The 20,516-nt window shown below is 43.5% G+C and overlaps 2 protein-coding genes across 2 annotated transcripts in view; both read left to right on the forward strand.

Annotated features, from left to right (window-relative positions):
• The first annotated feature begins 635 nt into the window (after positions 1-635).
• FAM213A (family with sequence similarity 213 member A) lies at positions 636-5,568 on the forward strand. Its single transcript, XM_014940489.1, has 5 exons — positions 636-815; positions 1,182-1,273; positions 3,649-3,789; positions 4,785-4,949; positions 5,087-5,568. Exons 1-5 carry the CDS (start codon positions 638-640, stop codon positions 5,183-5,185), a joined length of 675 nt encoding a protein of 224 aa, XP_014795975.1. The 5' UTR covers positions 636-637; the 3' UTR covers positions 5,186-5,568.
• Positions 5,569-12,630: 7,062 nt separating this feature from the next.
• TSPAN14 (tetraspanin 14) overlaps positions 12,631-20,516 on the forward strand; it is a 36,788-nt gene continuing 28,902 nt past the window's right edge. The window contains exon 1 of the mRNA XM_014940568.1: positions 12,631-12,976. The gene's annotated coding sequence lies outside the window, so the exon portion shown is untranslated. The remainder of the gene's footprint in view (positions 12,977-20,516) is intronic.

A 20,516-nucleotide genomic window follows, 5' to 3' on the forward strand; every position in this document is an offset into this window, starting at 1 on the left:
GTTGGATCACTCTCTCAAATAAAATGGTTCCAAGTCAGCATATTTCTGTCTGCAGGCATGACTGATAAGCTCTAATTTTGGCTTGGTGCCTACTTTGGTTCTAGCGTGGAACTGTAAGGAACAGGAAAGGTTACCAGTTACAGTAAATCAGATACAGATTATTTATTTTTTTTTAAGTCTTCTGTGGTATATTTATAAAATTCACTGTTTGATGTAGATTAGTGGAAAAAACCACATTTAATCTATAAACGCTTCTTTTTTGCAAGAAACCACTGTCTTACCGTAATAATTTAAGTTACTGGCTAACACAGAGGTCATCTTGTTAGAGGCTCTTTATTACACGTATATACTTCAATCATTTTACTCCCATGGCATTTTAATTGTGAATGTTTTTGTCAGTCACATAGCAGGAAAAGGTAAGAATATCTTGTTCGTGGTTTTCATGTGGGTCAGGCACAGAACTGGAACATAATCTAGATCTTCTAAAACCCCATTTAGCACATTAATAAATAAACAGATCATCTCCAAACCAAAAAGGTCCATGTGAGCTTTTAGTTACTGTTTTAATCCAGTTCCTGCTTGTCTGGTGTCATCGATGTCCAGTGTTGGAACTGCTTTCTTATTTCTCTTTACAGAAATGTCCTTCCTGCCTGACTTTGGGATCTTCACCATGGGCATGTGGTCTGTTGGTCTTGGAGCCATTGGTGCAGCTGTGACAGGGATTGTCCTTGCAAACACTGATTTATTCTTGTCCAAGCCAGAAAAGGCTACACTGGAGTTTTTAGAGGAGATAGAGCTCAAAACTTTGGGATCAGGTAAGATTCTGAAAGTTTCAGCACATTCTTCGATAATTGGCTTTTATAAGAACGTTTGTAAGGCCAAGGTTGGAATACTTTTTCATAGTCTTTCCTAGTTATAATATGCAGTTGGGCGTCTGTGATAGCAGATAATTCTGGTGAAGAAAAAGCAACCAAACCTGATTTTTCTGGATGAAACATGACACACTTCTAAAAATCAATAAAGCAATAATAAACTGTTACGCATATAGAATATCTTTTCTGATAGAAGTATATTTGAATGGGGAATTCTCTGCAATGCTTTGTGTTGGTCCTTAAAGCATTGATCATTATAAACAGGAATGGCTGATATTATTGTTGATGCTGTTTCTCCTATATAAACAGAACAAAGAACATTCAAAGCAGGTGAACTGTGGAAGAAGAATGGTGCGGTGATCATGGCCGTGCGAAGACCTGGATGATTTTTGTGCAGAGAGGTACTTGCTGGGCTTGGGGATTAATTAGGAAGAGTTGAGCTCTACTTGCTTAGATTCCCTTGGTTTAAGAGGAGGGCGTCAACAGGACAGTCATCAAATGCATGTGAAGTATCTGAAAGGTCTTGTTTCCTAGCCCAAACTGGTTGCCTGCTAACAGAATACTTCTTTGTAGCTGGTTTGTGTAGTCTAGGTCCTGAGTGTTTTCCTTCTGAAGGCAATGGGTGCATGATTTTTACATTTGCCAAGGACCTAGCCTATGGTAATCAGAAAGGGAGATTACACAAAATCCAACTGGTAATGAGTCTTATGAACTAGTTGTATTCCATATGTCCAAAATAAATCTCTGTGAGCCAGGTAGCCTTTGGTCAAAAGCAGCCAAAGACTGGACTGGCAGAAAGCCATGAGATAAAGCCCATCAGCAAAAGAGAGATGTGCATAAAGGGGCGTCCCTCACTGTTCTGGGTTCTGAACGTGAGGCAGGAAGGTAAGGAGTCCGAGATAAAGCCCATCAGCAAAGAGAGATGTGCATAAGGGGCGTCCCTCTCTGTTTTGGATTCTGAACGTGAGGCAGGAAGGTAAGGAGTCTGAAGATAAGGAGTTACTGTTCCATAACAAGGTGGGTTGAGAAACAAAATTTCATCCTTAAGTTGGCGTTAGGCTCGTTGGGTGGAGGTGGGAAGAAACACTTAAAATAAGATTTGAATGTACCGTGTGCCTGGGAACAGCCATAACTTGCACCTTGGCCATTATTTTTCTCATAGCTATGGGGAAAAATAGCTATTATGTTGTTACTCACTGCTCTATAACATGGAGCAATTAATATGGCAACCACTTAATTAAGGGACCTGCTCCCATCAGTAGTAACTGCTTAAGTATGTGTAAAATTCATGGAAGGTTAAAGATTAAAGTACTTTGCTCTCTGAACAGGTGTAGCGTGGGCAGGAGGAGAACACGCTTCATGCCTGACTGACTCTCTGCCTTTCACATACAGTCAGACAGCAATTCATTAATGATTTTTTGCATTTAATGCTAACTTCCTAAGCAGAAATAAAGAGCCCGATTCAAAGAATTGTGGTGGGGTTTTTTTTGTCTTTCTGAAAAAGATTGAGGGGAAAGAAAACTTTCTACTTACTATTTCTGCTTCAAATTTTTAACAGAAGCAGTCACGCTACTGATCAGCTAATGACAGCAAAGAATGGTTTTGTATTTTAATTGTGAAAATGATTGAAAAAGCTTTTAAATTGTCTAAACTGAAGTTAGTTTTGATTGCAGTATACTCATAGTATTTTTGTAAGTTCTTGCCTTTCTCCTAAGAACAGTTCAGTTGCCCTTTTTTTGTGTGTCCATTGATGTTTCTCCATAGCATGAAAGCTGCTTCTTTCCCCACTGGCTCTGAGCTGCTGGAATGGTTCGATGCAGGTGACTTGCCATATCTGTTAAACCTGCAGGCAGCAGGTTTTTATTTTTTTGCAAGGGACAAAATACACTTCCTTCCACTACCTTTAACTCTCACACTCACTACCTCAGTGTTTGCGTGTGATGCTGATTCATCCTTTCTCATTTCCTCTGAAAAAGACAGCAGTGAACTGGAAAGCTCTGCTTACCCTTTCACCTACTGATGGCCTTCTTTACTAGTCTTTTCTCCTCTGTTCACCCCTGTCTGCTACTTGATACTCAGCAAATTCTAGATACCCTGCAAGTTAAGGCATTTTGGTTAGGTGGCTGAGGGCCTTCATGTAAACTGTGTCATTGTTTTAAAATGTGGAGTTCTTCGTGGGAGTCTTGTCCAGTAAAAATGACCTTTCTCCATTGGAGATGAGAAGAAACACATTTGCAGTGTGCACTCTGCTCTGTTAGAAACCTCGGAGACCTTTGTACAAACTGTGGGAGCTGAGAGTCCTTCAGCAGAACAAAAAACCCGGGAGATGAATGTTCTTACACACCAGAAAAAGCAGTATTGCTTCTGGGTACTGAAGGTGTATGAAGAAATTCCCTGATTATTTTTACTGGGAAAGTTAAATGATGTGCAGGCACTATCTTTTAACTGTTTTGTAAACACTCAAAAAAAGAGTTGAGCCCCTGGCACAGGCAAGGTATATCTACAGCTTTAAGTTAAAAATATGTTTTATCCAGGTTTTTAATATTTTATCTAGTAAAGCTCAAAAAATCTCCTTCCTCCGTGCTTAATGAAGAAAATTTTAATAAATATAAAGAAGACCTGCCTAGGAATAAAACGAGCTTAAATGTCTGATTCACGGGTCTGTTTCTGCTTTGCACCTCATGCTAGAATTTACTTAGGTTTCTGAAATTCAAGGTGAGGCTTTCCAACCTCCATCTACTGCTGTAAATGATTGAGCTTTTTTTCCCTTTCTTAGGAGGCTTCTGAGCTCTCCTCTCTGAAACCCCAGCTGTCCAAGCTGGGTGTCCCTCTCTATGCTGTTGTGAAAGAGAAGATAGGGACTGAAGTGGAGGATTTTCAGCATTACTTCAAAGGAGAAATCTTTCTGGATGAAAAGGTATAGTGAAGTCAATATTCTCCTTTTGTTTAAGAACAAGCTTATGAATGTCCTCTTTGAAGAGCTTGTATAAATAATATAGGTAGAATGTGGTCTGAATGAAAAAGGATTTAGTAGCATTGTAGTTTAAGAAGTTAATTAGCTTTGCTTTTCTCTATATATCCTGCTCAGCTTACAAACTGGTCTGTAGCTATGCACTGATAACGTGCTGTTGCAGGATTATTCCTCCCCTCCCCTTGAACAGGTAAACAACGTGGCTTGTTAATATTTATTCCTTTCTTCCACTGGCTGTGTGACTTGCCAATGTTTATGATGTGTGAATCAAGATCTGAAGGTGACACATAATTAATTCATGATGTTCAGCCCATGCAGTGATACGCCTTGTCCCAGTACACTGGCACATGCCAGTTTCAGGTCCTACAAAACCACAGCCCTGCTTATTCCTTAACTCAGAAGACGCATTTAGAAACCATTTGGCTTCTGAAGGAAAAAGAAAACGTCATACTCAAAACCAGCTAGAAGATAACTTTATTTTCCGTCCCCACTCTGTCTATGTAAGTCAAAAGAAAACAAATCCAAAACCCAAAAAAAACCAACCCCGAACCAAACCAAACAGATGGCTGATAAAGTTTCAGGGCTTGGCAGTACTGTTATCTCTTTACCAGCATTTTTATTGTCATACTTCAAAAATAAGAAAAAAGACATTTATCACAAAGCACCATGTTGTCAGTAATAGGGATGTGGATGTACACGGGGCATAAATACTGGTGGATCAGCATCAAAAACCACAAGTGGTGGCAGTACCACTAGTTGGCTGCGTGGAGGTAAGGGTCCGGTAGTGTGTTAAAGAGGTTAGTTCAGGTGCAGTTCTGTTTTAGCTCTGCCTGGTTAGTTTCTGTGTGTTGTGACCTTTCTTGGATACAGGGTTGGCTGGTTTTCTTAATTTCTTTTGGGAGGAAAAGTCCTTTTCACTTTGTTTGTCTGTTTCCCTGCAGAAAGGCTTCTATGGTCCACGCAGACGAAAAATGATGATGTCAGGCTTTTTCCGCTTTGGGGTCTGGCAAAATTTCTTCCGTGCTTGGAAAAGTGGATATAGTGGTAACCTGGAAGGAGAAGGATTCACCCTGGGAGGAGTATATGTGATTGGGGCAGATAGACAGGTACTGCAGGCCATCTAGGAGGCTTTTGTGTCTCCTGTGAGACCAAAAGTTTCTTTTCTGGAATTGTTTATTTGCTGGTCAGTTGATTTCCCATGGGTGGACTAGTACATGAATTTCTCTCTTGTGTCTTTGACTAGGGTGTTTTACTGGAGCATCGTGAGAAAGAATTTGGAGATAAAGTCAGCCTTCCATCTGTCCTTGAAGCTGCTGAGAAGATAAAGCCACAAGCTTCATAAGCGGAAAAAAATTCCACGTTTGTGATCACAGCTTGAAATGTAGAACGCATCTGTTTCTTGAACATGCAGTTTAATCGCTTCTTAACTATTTAGTGGTCAATACAGAAGAAAGATTCTCTATTCAAACATAGAAAAAGATGAAAATCCTCCTGGATCTTCTTTTGTTGCTTTGCAGCCTTTCAGGTGGTCAGGATTTCAACTGCTCTTTTGTGTCTGACTGTATTAATGAAAGGCTGGGTCTAAAATCTGACCTAGCCTAGATGTTTTCAGTCAGAGACAGTCGGTTGAAAACCTGTTTACCTCGGGGAGCAAAACTCTGCTAAGGTTGGAGTAATGGAGTACCAGCTGAGGTGGAAGGATAATAAAACTTCATGTAAATGAAATGCCTTCGCTTTTTGCTTTTTTAGTAACATGTAAACACATCTGTATTTCTAGAAGATTAAATCCTGTCAGTCTAGATTATTCTGAGATGCTGCATTCAAGACATGCCACTATGTCTACCCAGTAAGTTTCTTGTTAGTTAACTACTGGCTCTAGATCTTCCAGCTCTTTGTGTGGTTCCATGCAAGGGAGATTGAAGGTATCTAACATTCACTTCAGAAGATAATTGTGGCATGAGGGTAAGTTCCTTCTTGTGTTTAAGATTCTAAAAAATAAAAGGGAACAATATCAGGGCAGCTTAGGTAGAGTTTCCATCCTGACTTGAGTTTTCCAGTAAATGGCTGGGTTGTTGCTTGGGGACAGGTGCCGAGAACCATGTTCTGTCCATGTTCTGAGCTGCCTGGAGGTAAGTACCACCCATAAGATGGTGTCGAAAAGCTGATGGGTGCTCAAAGCCATAAGATGACTGACTGGGCTCCTCTGAATGGCATCCAGGGCAGCCAGCCAAGCTGCTAAGAGTTTGCTCCGTGAAATAATAAAGAATTGTGCCTGAGGGCTTTTTGTCTTGGGTTTTACTACTGAGAGGAAGTACATGAGTACTGACACGAGTGCTTGCCTGACACAAGGCACCTCAATCTCTTCCTCTACAAACCTGCAAAGTTCAAAGCATTGTGTAAGTGGCCACTTATCTGCAGCAGGCATGTTACTTCGGAGTGCAAGTGGTAGGAAAACCAAAAGATGCTAAAATGAGCTATTGTTTCTTACAGTTGTCAGATACTTCTAGTAACAAAGATCTTACTTAAAATAGGAGGAGAATTCTGGATCAGGGCTCCCATAGAGTTTTGCGTTTTCTTTCCAATGCCAGTGGGAACTGAAAAGCTGCCATTTGCAGAGGACAGACCTTCCACACAGAGAGGCAAAGAAGGTACTGATCTTAGATCTGGATTTCATGCCTTGTTCCAAGGGCTGTTTATGCCTTTCACATAAACACAAAATGTGAAAGGCATAAACAGTCATTGGAGAATGGGGTGGAAGCCAGACAAATTCCAAGAAATATAAGATAAAGTGAAGTGCCTTTAGAAGCTGCTAAATCTGGAGAGCATCTACTTAAAATTTGTGTATGTGCAATTGAATTCCACTCACTTGGAGCTGGCTGCCGGTTCTGCCAGTCAGACCACAGAAAGTCCTAGATGATAACAAGGATGCTATGGGGTTGCAGCCCTGCTGTGAGCCCACCCCAAGGGCTGGGATGATCTTGGAGACAGAAGCAGGAAGCCATCATGTCCAGCATTTAGAATGTTAGTATAATGACTGTTACACATAAAAATCACTAATGCATCATACAAGATGACAAAGTGTTCCTTTAGTGCAGAAATGTTTTTAGAAAGACCCATGAAGTGCTTTTGAGGGTGTTTATTAAAATCCTTGGGGAGACTGAAAGTTCTCCCTCAGCTTCAGCAAAGGCACATCCATAGTAACCGCGTCAGACCTAGGTCTGGAAGAGGACAGAGAGAGTTCCTGTAAACATCTAATGGGACAGTGTACTTCTGGAGTTGAAAGTTACGTAAACTTACCCGCATTTCTAAGTTTTCTAACCCTGAACTTCAGAGGTCAAGTCAAAATTTGGACCCATAAGAGGTCCAAATGGTATCTGAAAATGTTCTCAAGAATTATTATTGATAAACCTCTTTTATTTTCTTAACCCAAGCTTGGGATTATTTGGAATTGACTCATCCTTTCTGAACTCCATGTTACAAAATACACAACGGAGAGGATAGGAAAATATGCGGTTCCTAGGAGCTAGAAACAGTAAATAGGAATTGAAAATGGGCAGTCTCGAAGAAATAAAAATGGCAACAAAATAGTAAAGTAGGAACAAACAAATTCTAAGTGAATTTCCAATGCTGGAGAGTGCAGGGTCTGACTATCTGGTTTAAAAAAATGTTTTCTTCTTTAAATGTAGAATGTTCACTGGGAAAAAAAATTGTCATAGTTGTTGATTGTGCTGTACTAACAGCTACCTCTGCTGGCCCAGTTCCTGATGCGCATTGAATGTTTTTATTTTTATTTTTATTTTCTTTTAATGTAACGCACACAAAATCTCAGTCACTTCTCAGTCCATCAAATATCACATCACAGTTCAACACTCAGCTGGTTACTGGACACTATAGTAAGTTTGATTATTCTGGACTTGAGAAACAAGACTCCCCTGCAGTAATTTCTCTTCAATCAACTGTCCCCTGTTTGCAAGTCTATTAAATCTTTTTTTTTTTTCAGTACGAAAACGGGGTTAATAAAAACTAAGGAGGGAAATGCTGTGAAGTCAGTGGGGCAGGTGTAATATGGGAAGATGCTTTTTATGTGAACTTTTAAAAATACCAATTATGTTTCCTATCCGTGGTGTCCTTTCAAAGCTACTAGAAAGATGCTTTGTCTCAGAGGGTGTTTTCTGTTTATTTCCTGCTCTGCCTTTTTGATTCCCCATGTGGATTATCCATTCCCAGGGCTGTCAGACTGCCAGCAGTTGGTGCCATTTGCAAATACGCACAAAGAGAAGGGAATGCCAAGGGTTCCCTGCTATTTTCTGATGCATTTCCTGTGATGCACTGTGGTAGGACGAGTAAGCGCATTTCTTTTTTTCTCTCTGAGCCGCTGGATGTCACTGCTACCCCAGCCAAAATGAAGGTCAGCAGTAAACCCGAGTTTTTTTCTGCAGTAAAAGATTTGCATAACAAAGATGCCAGGAACAGACCACTGCAGACTCCGAGTCAGCTAGAAGAAAGCTGTTGGAAAAGACATCTACTCCTGCGATCTGTTTACTTGTGTGGACGTTTTCCTTTTTAAAATAAGAAACTCAGAGGAAGGATACACCGTGTTGAGTGATGCAGTCTGTGGTATATAGATACTTCTAAGTGAGTGTGGAGGGAATAAATTGTTAACGGACCGACGCACTGTATTCCTTGCTATGTCATATGTTTTACTAATGTTACTTTTAGATGCTGCCTGCTTGTGAGTGGTTTCCTTTGTCCCACGGAGCTGATTTATGAGGCTGTCCCGCAGAGGTGATGTAGTGTCGCTGGCGCAGAGGTGCAATAGCCACGCGGTAACAGCAGGGGGAGCTGGGGAGCTAGAGAAAATACGGAGGAGAAAATGATCGAGGAATCCTGGCAGGGTTTGGGTTGGAAGGGACCTTAAACATCACCGAGTTCCAACCCCCTGCCATGGGCAGGGACACCTCCCACCAGACCAGGTCGCTCAAAGCCCCATCCAGCCTGGAGCCTGGTCTTGAACACTTCCAGGGATGGGGCATCCACAACTTCTCTGGGCAACCTGTTCCAGTGTCTCACCACCCCCACAGTAAAGAATTTCTTACTAATATCTAACCTAAATCTCCCCTCTTTCAGTTTAAAACCATTACCCCTTGTCCTATCAATACTTAAGGCAGATTTTATGTCGTTTCTAAATGGTTAAACTGTAGAGAATCATCTTTTAGAGAAGAAATGTAGCTATTTTAGTAACCATCCCAAATGGTTTCAAGGACTTAGTAAGATAAGAAAGGGTGTCTGTGACCCTGAGAACATGGTGACCTAAGACAGGGATGCAAGAAATATGGCCATTTTCTGACAAACAGGTAGAAGCAGGGAGATCATTAGTTTTAATGAGCAAGTAAGCAGTTAGAATGTTTTGTTCACATGAAAAGTGAGCCAAAGGACAGGTGAAGAAGATGAAGACTGAGGAAGAAATGACCCCCACTCAAAAGGAGGACCACCAGAAGGCACAACTATGCATGCCCAAAAGCTTATTATAATATGTAAATGAGTCCATTAATGCTTTCTTGGGACTACATCAAATATGTATACCTGTTGTGTATAAATTTAAATTGACAACAGTACTTGGTGTGCACAATAGGAGGAGAGATCCCCTGTGCACCCAGCGCCACAATAAAGAATGCCTGTTTCTGAACTTCACATTGAGTCTTAGAAAGTTTTATCATCTGTCGGTTTGCGGTAACACCATTGCTCCACTCCCTGACAAAGAGTCCCTCCCCGTCTCTCCTGTAGGCCCCCTTTAGGTACCAGAAGGCTGCTATAAGGTCTCCCTGGAGCCTTTTCTTCTCCAGGCTGAACAACCCCAGCTCCCTCAGCCTCTCCTCATAGGAGATGCGCTCCAGCCCTCTCCTATAACGAATAAAGTTAAATCACTGATTCAGTCTAATTCACTCTAATGTTATTTGATCTCTGAATAGGTCAATCCAAATTTAATCTTCTAATTCATCTCAAAAAATATTGTAAAGTTTTTCTTTAAAATATTTCTACTTTCTCTTTTAGGTCCAGCTACTGATTTCTTAGTATTTGAAGTTGTTTAAAGTCTCTCAGTAGCTTCTGTGGGCTTCCTTTTCCACCCACACCTTTCTCTCTTAATGTCATAATTATCAAAACCACATGATAATGCCAACTTAAACTCTGATTTCCAGAAACCTCCTTGCATAAATGGAAATTTCTTCCACTGGCAAGTTGTGTTTGATGATAATGAGAACGCTAAGCAGATACAGTGGAACTGGTGAATAGCTCTGATCATGCCATTTTCTACCAGCCACTCCTCATAATGGATCATTCATTAATTTCAATAAATGTTTTGTATTTGGCCAGAGGAAACGGCATTGACAAACCATACTTGAACATTGGCCTGCACAAGTTCACTAAAAATCAGATATTCCATTTTCATTCCTGCAGTATTATTGCACCCTTTTACTGCCAAAGTGACTGTCTTTTAAAAGTCTTCCAATTTGCCCTAGCACTTAGTTAATGTTTCTGTGATGGATGAGATTTTTACCCTCATTTTCTTGACAACAGTGAAGCACACAGAACAGAGATAATGTCGAAGGCAAATAAATGGGACAAAGAGAGGTTGTTCGAACTCTCTCCATGCTAACAGTGAGCACAGTCGATTCGACTACTCTGCGAACTGCTAACACTAACCATTTTACAAGATTATTTTAAATTGCAAGAAGACCTTATTTTACTGATGAATGCCCTTCCTAATTCCACAGTCCTTACATTCTAAAGCTGCTGAATTTGCCTGAAACTTCCCATTTCCCCTGCTGAATCTTAGCAGCTACTATTGCACCCTCCATCTTCCCATCTCTTACAGAAGCATCACACTGGAACTTTCTGCCTTGGCTCTGGACTTTCTGGAGACACGACTCAGTGCTCTATAAAATAACTTAATTACTTTCAAGATGAGGAAAAAATGTCTTCTAGCTCTTTTTACCACCTGATAATCCAGTGACCTTTCCTCGTTCCCCTTTCTCATTTAGATCCTCCTTAAAATTCAGGTGATTATTCTTCTAGCATCTTCTTTTAGCTTTACCAGTCAATTCAATTTCACTATGGTTTCTAAGAAACCTCGAGCAAGCTTGGGGAGGCCTCCAAATCCCTCCCCGCCCCGCCTCTCCCCCTGCCTTTTTTTTTTTTTTTTTTAACATTTCTTTGAACATTGTAGGGGACGAGATGGAATCTTGATAACACGACTGGCGGATGGGTGACACACTGGTGTCTAACCACTTTCTCTGACTTCAGGTGGGTGCGGGTGGGGGGCACTGTGCATTTATGCTGCATTAATTCTAGCATGGTTTTAATTGTCAGCCTTGACCTAGCAGACAATTACCACGAGAAAGAAGCACTAAGCCCACCCCACTTAATTGCTCACCAGTTCATTTCAACCTTTAGCCCAGCGCTCAGTGGGATTGTTGCCATCTTTGTGAGCAGGGCTTGTTCCTGACCTCACCGGAATAAGGAAGTGCCCAAAGTCCAAGCCCTGGAGCAGGTAAAAGGAGGTGTCAAGAATATGAGGTGACCTGTAATAATGCCTCTGGTGTCAAACTGCCTTCCTTAGCCATGCCTTCCTGCACACAAATATATTTTCATAGTTAGTGAGGCACTGAGGAAAACAGTTTTGCTCTCCATATGAGGGAATGAAGGTGACAGAAGCGTTTCCCTGTGTGAAGAGAGATCATAAGGAACAGAAAAGAAGGAAACAGGTGCAGTGCATGGCAGTTAGAAGCTAAGCTAGACACAGGGTGCACAGAGCTACTGCTGAGGGAAGCTTTGGTCTCCTCTCCGTGCCCTGGGCCTTAGGGCTGTTATCCAGCCTGTATCCCCAGCCCGCATCCTGGAATCCGTGCACAAGCCAGCAGGACTGCTTTCGGTCTGTGCAGGAGAGAGAGGAGCCCCCTTCTCCCTTAATTTGGGAGGACAGGGAGGTGGCCATGCAGAACTCAGCTGGGGCTAGAGAAGCAGGGATGGCCGGCAGGCCGCAGGGGCTCCTCAGCCGGGGCTGTGGCCGCTGCCTGGTGGCCGGGCCTGGCGATGGGAAGGGGCAACCATCTCCACACCTGCTGGCCCACGACTGCCTCAGGTGTGAGCTATGGCGAGCTCACCACATGTGCTTAAAAAACAGCAGTCAGCCCCTCCTGCCTATCCTCCCTGCGCCTCGGAAGAGAGATTTAAAAGCCCTGGGACGTCCTAATACTCAAAATACTTTTCGGGGTCGTTTTAGTTTTGGGGTTTTTTTTTTATTCCTTCGGCTTCTGGCTGTCCAGGTACAGCTCGTCTGTATCTCCAACACCAGGCCGGAGGCGCTGCCCCTGCCATGCCGGCTCTGGCCCCGGGAGGGCCGGACGCGGCGGTGAGGGGCCGGGCGGGCCCAGCCCAGCTCCCTCACCCGGCCCGGGGGCGGGGCCGGGCCGCTTCCCCGGCCTCTTCCGCGGGGCGGGGGACGCCGCCATCTCGACCAGAAAACTAGTCTAAAATAATTAAAAAAATTAAAAAAGAAATAAAAGCTGAAGGTCTTGGTGAGCGGCCACGGGCTTCCCCGCGTTGAGCCGCCGCGGGGGGCAGCCACAGGGAAGGGGCGGCGGGGCCCTGAGGGGCGGCCGTTCCCGCCGCTGGGGCGGGGGCCGCTGGGGCTCCCAGCCTCCGCCCGGCTCGGGGATCCTGGCGGGGCGCAGGGCCTTCCCCGCCGGCTCGGGGGACGGCTGCGGGGGGTCACAGCGAGCGAGCGAAGCCGCCCGGAGGGCTGGTGTTCCGGAGGGAGGGCTGGGCCTCCTGCGCGTCCCCTTTGTGTGGAGCACGGCTGCGTGCGGGCAGCGGGCGGGGCCGGAGGGGCGGGCGGGCATTTCCGCGCTGCCTCAGCCCCCGGCAGCAGCAGGGAGAGGAGCGGTGGGGCGGCTCGGTTCGGCGGAGAGGGAACCCTACCGCTGAGTGGCCGGTCTGCGCTGAGGCGGGGAAGGTCCGGGAGTGGCCGCGTCCATGGACTAGCCGAGGCCGTGGAGGGACTCCCGAGTACGGCGATCGCTACCTCGCCCTCCTCGCAACTTGGCCAAACTTCGCGAGCAGGCTGCTGGCCCCGGTGAGTCCCGACCCGACCCGCCGCCGGCCCGGGTGTCCCCCTCAGCCGCCCGACCACGGGGTCGCGCCGCGTCCCCGCCGCACGGAATGCCCTTCTCTCCCCTCTCCGTCTTTAAGCACCGGCATTTCCCCCCCCACAGCCCCGGGGCACGGCTCTTCTCTGCAACATCTCCTTGGGGGCTGGCAGCCATTGAACCGGGCGGGGAGCAGGCGCTGCCCCGGCTGCCCTCCCTCGGCGGGGCCGGGCGGCAGCCCTCAGACTTCCCAAGTTTCCCGAAAACATGGGGCTATGGCGAGGCTCTGCCATTGTCCTTACCCATTAAAGGAAGCCGCAGGGGCCGGGCGAGGCTTCCTCCGGGAGTTCGCGCGAAGTTGTTCGGTTGAGTGAGGTGCTACAAGGGAGGAAAATATACACGTATATTTATTATTTTTTTTGGTAGTAGTAGTAGAAAGGGCTTTCGGGCTGTTGCAGGCGCAGGGCGGCATTTGCTTGCTCTGTACTCTGCTGTGGCACCGGCTGCTGCCTGCCCTCAGCCCCGGCCTCGCTGTTGGCAGAACTACCTGCCCCGTCTGTGCGAGGACTGAGGCCTGTAACTCTTGTTTTAATTGTAACGTTAATTACCTGTAACACGTGTTAGCGAGGGACCTCTCTGACGCCCTTTTTGGCTTCCCGCTGAAGCAGGCCCAGCCGATTCACCTCAGGTGACGCCGTGCTCAGTGTCCGGGCCTCTCCGGGCTCCTGTGGGGTCCCAGGATGGGTGTTTGGATAATTAACGCATCACCACTTCACATTTGATCATTTACTTTCTACCTGGTTGTCTTTGTAGTTTCAGTTGAATGATTAATTTCTGGTCTGTGACCACTACAGAGCACTGCTGTGAAGATGCTACATACAGACCTTATGAGGAGAATTCAAGTAATATGTATTATGCCCAGGTTATGTGGGGAAAGTGGTATTTTCCCCTTTGTCAAGTGTTGGGTTTTTTGTTGTTGTTGTTTGTTTGTTTGTTTTGTTTGGTTTTTTTTAGGGGAGGAAAAGCCCTTGTGCATTTCTAGGGAAAGAGTTTAATCTAAGCTAGAAGAGGTTTGGAGTTATTCAGGACCCATGGTGTTACACCTTTACACCTGCCTAACTTCTATACTGTTGTTTTTTTTTTTTGGTGTAGAACAAACCACAACTTTCTGCTTTCAGAGTGTCTGCATAAGGCTGTTAAGCTTACGTCTGACTTTACCACCAAGTCTACACTGAGTGTGTGAGGTATTGTTGTGATAAAAAAAAAAAAGCTGCAAAAACAGGATACTTGTGTTGGGTTTTCCCTTCCTTAGTAGGTGTCAAAGGTGATGGTGGAGGGAAGATATTTTAAGATAACAGGCAGGATACAATTTTTCCAGTACTGCTGCCTTTTTTTTTAATGGGGACATAAAGCTTGTGACCTAGAGCTCTGGATAAAATCAAAGGAAACCAGCTCAAATAGAGGGTATATATTGTTCATAAATGCTCAGTGGGATAGCTTTCTGGCTATGTCCATGAGTAAGTTAGGCATCGGTGTCCACATGCTTTTATGACTTCCTGAGCCGCTTTATACTTTCAACAAATGTGTGAAACTTCAAATGCTTGGGTGGGGATGGCTGTGATGCTACCGTTACCTGCTGGACAGAGGGTTGTGTGGGGAGAGAAGGGGTCAGGTGGGAATTCAGGTCTAGTCATTGGTGTGAAGTAGGAATGAGCTGGGGGGGAAATACCTTGCAGCTTTTGTTTTTTTGGTTGTTTAAAATAAACAAATCCAGGACACCTATGGTGTTCTTTATCTTCTGGCTAATGATGCTGGAAGAAGGTACTCTTAAGGTGTGATGTATGTTCTTCTATCTCTGTTATAATGGGGTGGGGAGGGAAGAACATTGTGATGTTACCTGTCCTTAAAAGACTTTCATGTTCAAAATTACAATGTCACTGAAACAGCAGGTTTTGGAAATAGCTTCCCAAAAGTTTGGAAATGTATTTATAATAGTGTTGAACAACAATGTGCAAGTAAGTTATGTGGTTGGCATTTTGCGTTGTTTTGTTGATCTCATTCATAGATGGACTTGCTAAAGGTGAGGTCTAGAACTAAATCAAAAATCAGTGAAAGTTGCTCTTCTCTGTGTGGTTTATGCTCTGTATGACTTCTATTTATTGTAAATTAATCCAGTTAGCTTCCTCTGTGTCAAAGTGATATCTCCAGTCCCCAGGTAAGAAGACCAATTCAGAAGAAACCTCACTTGAGTTTTGACTCTTATTCTTGTATCTGGGTATAGGCTTTTTCTGACATTTAAAGCCTCTTTCCTCTCCTCCCTGCCCCCTTGGGAGGGGAAGGTGGGAGAACAGAAAAGAAAGAAAAAAAATATCTTTTGTTAGGACCAATATCTGTGCAAGAGCCTTCATATAGGTAACGTACCTGACAGATCTGAAATAGGATATGTTCTGGGCTACTTTTGGCTAACTTTAGGCCTCTGAGCCCTAAAATGCTATCCAATTGGGGCACTTTCTTTGGTATTGAACTTTTTACTTTTACATGTAGCAAGAAAGTTGTGTGTTACGAATTTGGTCATGTCTGGATGCAAATGTATAGATGATCTGGATGAGGAGGTTTAAGTTGTAGGCTAACTTCTAATGAATAACTTGAGGAGTATGCTTTTGATCCCTTATTGTCTGGAGGCTGACCTCTGATTTTTCTTAAAGGGTAGTTACATTTACAAAGCTTCGGTGTGCGGCTACCAGTTGGCCATTGCCTGTAAATGGAGGTTTGACAGGGGTGAAAGTGGGGAGGGGGATTTTTCTGCTGACAAACGCCTACAATTAATTTTCATAGTCTTCTATCAAGTTTCCCATTGTGTATTAGGTGTGGCACAGTTTCAGCGCTACTGAGCATGAATAAATTAAACTCTTTTTCTAATCTCACTGCATGAGATTAGAAATCTCATTGAGGTGTGTGTGTGGGAAAGCACAGTTCACAGAGCTATTGTAAAAACTGTTCCTACAGATCCTCCCTTTATTTTGTTTTCTGCTTTTACCAAAAAAAAATTCCACTTGGGTGGAGTATGGTAAAATATGTGGGTTTCAGACACCAGACAAAGGAGACGTTTATGCCTCAATCACATGTGAATTGAGAATGTTTTTACTTGTGGGCTTGGTGCCATGCTGCTTTGCACTGTGCCTTCCTGGGTCGAAACTTCCTGTTTCTGGTAGAACAGACTCCTGTACTTTGGCAAAATCCATGAGCATGTTATGATTTTCATGTTGCTTTAAGCTGAAGTACCTCAGATAAACTAAATCAAACCCTCAAACAAGAATTTTCTTTACTTTGGAGTAGGTGTGGCAGAGTGTTGCTAAGAGGGAATTAAGAAATGGTCAATTTCCAGGTAACTTCTGATTGTACATCCAAAGGATAGTCATGTGTCTTCCTCATTAGTATTGCACAGTCCTAAAATCAATGGCTCTTCCAGAGCTGTAGTCTTGGTAGCTGGTGTGAGGGTAGTGACGCAGCCATCCAGCCCTGAGGGCAGCTTGGGTGCTTGGGTAGGAACAGGGTCCTTCTCCTTGACCCTTTGGCTTGTGCTCAGCTAAAAGCATTGGATAAAGGAAAGGTTAAGAGCAATGTTGGAGATGATCGGAGTATAGCTCATCAAGGTTAGATATGTGTGGATTTTAAAGTTTGATAGTTTGGGTCCCTGTAAAAAGGCTGAGATCTGGTTTTAATCTAGCAATCAAAATAAGAGGTGGAACAAACCGAAGCATCTGGCTTCAGATGACTTAATTTTGAAAACAGCCACAATTTAATTACTTAAATATAGTTGAACGTCTTGTATTTGAATTTTTTGCATTGTAAAACAGCTTCGCTTTATTCTGGATGACTGAACAAAACTTGTTTTCACTATCGTCAGTGAGCTGAAAAGTGATTGTTGGGTAAATTCTTCATTTTAGGCATGTCACCAGTGAGAATTACAGTACAGGATTTAACCTGCAGAAAATGGTGATCCTCAAATATTGACAGGAGAAGGGATTGCAGTGTTTGCAGTTGAAACCACTGAATGGCCAGGCTTTTGCTGACCTTCTTTACTGATCTGTCATAAATCTTGGCATTGAAGCCCTTTGAGAGAGAAGTATCATTCTGCTTGATTATTCACACTTGAATTCTGTTATCGCTCATGCAAAAAACTTTTAGCAAACAAAAATAAAATATGTAGATTGTGAGAAGAACTTTATCCAAACCCAGGGCGCTTAGCAGGGTTTAAAACTAAGTTTGTTTTCCTTTCTAGTTCAAAGTGTGCATCAGCCCCCATTTGGAAGGGGGGGACCAGCACTTGTTTTGCCTCAGTGTTTCCTGTCTGCCTTTTCAGGACCAAAGCAATGTTGTTTTATCCCTTTCCTTGTAGCTCATATGTGATATGTGTAAGTCAATGAACTTCTGTTCTTATCCAGAGTGCCTGCCTACATGTGTTTTTTCTGAGAGCTGTTTCTGTGTCTTTATCTTTAGAAGTCTGTGCAAAAGCTGAAAAACCTAGGGCTGTCTTCATCCTTAATTTGAACCTGAAGGTGAAAGGCAAGGGCGTAACAAACATACGGCTTTGCTTCCTCTTGGTCTCTGCAGTAAGTGTTGTTGAATTTTGTCCTGGTAATACAAAGGAGCTTTTCTGTTTTATACTTCCAGTCTAGAGAGTAGGCATTTATAAGAAATTGATAAAGGTCTTCCATGTGAAGACATGTGCTGAAGGCCCCCAGTGTAGTTGGGGCTTGCTGAACTTGTGTTTGCATATGAGCTCTTGGCTGTTGGTTGTTTTGTTTTGGTTTTTTTTTTTGTGCGTTGTTTTATTTTGGCTTTTTCATTCTGTTTCAGACAGGTTGCTACTGTACAAAACCAAATTTGTTCATGTGGCCCAACAGCCCTTTCCAGAAATCTTTTTTCCTGCTATAAAGGTTTTTGTTTCCTGTTCAAAGACTAAATCATTGATACCTGAGTCTCTCTGGAAAGGTGTTTTCTCTAAATAATTAATGGACTTGGAGGTAACAAGGCAGCTTCCAGTTGCTGCAGTCGCAGCTACAAGGAGCAGAGTGAAGCAGAGTATTCAGAGGCAGCTGTGAATTTTAATATTTCAAAAAGAGTGTGATTTGTTCTGCTTGGCGAGAGCTGTCTACTCTTGCTTTGGGGTATAAAATCAGTGCTGAAATATGTACACTGACATCCAGAAACTCCTGGAGTATATGATAAAGGGAATAGCCTCAAGTAACTTAAATCTGAAGGAAGACACCTGAGATGTTAGACTTCGGTCTCTATGTGACAGCAGGCTTCCGACTGCCAGGATATGGAGCTGATTCTCTTGATGCATGTTTCTTTCCCCTCAACAATTTGTTATTAAATGGTGCTCAGGGAAGTACTTAATGTTGTGTGGAATATGAATGCAGTGGTATAGCTATATATAATAAAGGGTACAGAATGGCAAAACTTTCTACCCTGCTCTGAGTATTCAGTTACTCCAGTCTGTCTGCGTGGCAAGACTGTGGAGGAGGAAGGTGCCTCTAAAAAGTTGTCTGACTTGAAACTAATAGATAGGCAATTAGTGAGATGACTCACAGAAGACAACAAGGTGGCTTTCCTTGCAAAGTGTACACCATGCTGAGGTTGCAAAGGGTATTTTAACAAAGTGGCCATAGCAGTTGTCTGCTTCTGCACAGCAGAAGGGAGTTCAACTGAAAGACCTTGTCCGGCTGGGACAAGTGAGGAGGGAAGGTGGAAGGTGGTGTTCAGCTCTCTTTTCTGCTTGTGTAACCAGTCGTGCTCTCAGCCTGTTAAGATGGCAGTTTCCTGTGTCCTTTCTCTTTTTTTTTTTCTTTTTCTCTGGAAGTATTTGTTTTGTTTTGTGTTTTTCCATTTATTAAAGGCATGGATTAGGAAGTGTTTGTGTCTAACCTCTGAACCTTCTATTTCTGCTGGTGCGTTTGCTGCTAGCCATTGTAGAGACTGACATCTGCACTGGAAGGAGCTCCGAGGGTGTCACTTCACAGCCTTTGCTGCCCTGATCTCTTAGTGACTCCGTGTTGTTCTTGGCATACTCCTGAGAGGTGGAAAGCCTGTTTTTCCTCCTTCCCCTGAGGCGGATGCAGAGTCTTCCAGTGAGACAGTCAAGGGTTTCTCACGACCTGTCTGAGCACTGGCTTTGGGGGAAGGGCTGGAGTTGTTCAAGCATGGGCTTGGTGGCCTGGAGCAGCTTTGGTCTCTGTCTCTTATTCTTTTTTCTTGTGTTGTGGTGGCATGTGCAGGGCGCTCTGTGAACCTACCTGCACCATCTCCTGAAGCATTAGCTTATTTCTGTGTCTGTGGGCTGAGACATCTAATCTGCTGAAGAGCTGGCAGTGGTTAGGATTGTGACATATTTGGCGAATGCTGTTTTGTCACATCACTAATGTTTTCTGGTGTTGTGTTAGAGGTTTACTTGCTAGTTGGTTTTTGAGAGTTGCACAAGTGCATTTCTTTACTAGAAAGTCAGTTGGTAGGAAGAATACTGACGTGGTGATGGAGCTGTCTACGTGGCCACAGAGAGCTATTTTCTCTCATGGCCTGTGAGCTGGTGATTGTCCTGGTCAGCACACAAAATAAGGTTCTCCTGGGTGTGTTGTGAATGCAATTGGTGCACAAGGTGGAGGGCAGCAAAAGAAAGCAAGCTTTGAAAGTGTCGTCCCCAAGCCCAACACACATTAGCACCCCATCCCCCCAATAAGTAATATCCTGTGGTGCTGGGAGGGTGCCTCATTTGCAATCAGTGTTCCTCTAGTACTGGAAAGCAGGGGTCCTGTTACTTGAGGTGGGTGGGGAGAAACAATCTGGTTTGTTATGGATTCGGCTCTACTTTGTGTCTTCATGATGTGGAGACAGCATTGTTTAACCAGAACAAGTGATGAACATAACTAGTGTTGCAGACACATGCATTCATTTCTTAGCATGCTTATTGCTGGAGAACAGATATTAATGCTGGAATTATTTTATACCTTGATCTGGTTTAAATTGTTAAAATATAGATCTGTTTTACTATATATAATATATATTTATACATGGTATAAATACATATATAGGAACATTCAGTGTAAAGGCTAAGAAATATGGTGTGAATGTGGACAGACTGCATGTTATATCCAAAGCAAGGAGTGTTTTTAAGGGAGAAAAAAACCCAGGAAGCCCAGGACAAATTATATGCTTGTCATTTCTTTAGTGTGTATTACTATAATCAGTCTCCTCTTTTTTTCCTCTAGTGAAAAAACTGAGATGAGGGGGTATCCTTTTTGACAGAAATGTAACTGTAAAGTTGAACAAGTGGCATTCCGGGAAACGGAGGAAAGCCACAGTACGTCTGAAAGTTTAGGAGGTTCTCTGAAGATACAGTGGATTTGTCAGCAAAGAAAGTTGGTGGCTTCCTGTCTCTTCTCCTCTCTAGTTGTGACTTCTTTGGTGATACAAAATGGTATTGCAAATGGAGAACACATTTTGTTCTTGAAACACTTTGGTCTATGT

Source organism: Calidris pugnax, unplaced genomic scaffold, assembly GCF_001431845.1.
Source record: "Calidris pugnax isolate Ruff unplaced genomic scaffold, ASM143184v1 scaffold39, whole genome shotgun sequence".
NCBI classification, from domain to species: domain Eukaryota; kingdom Metazoa; phylum Chordata; class Aves; order Charadriiformes; family Scolopacidae; genus Calidris; species Calidris pugnax.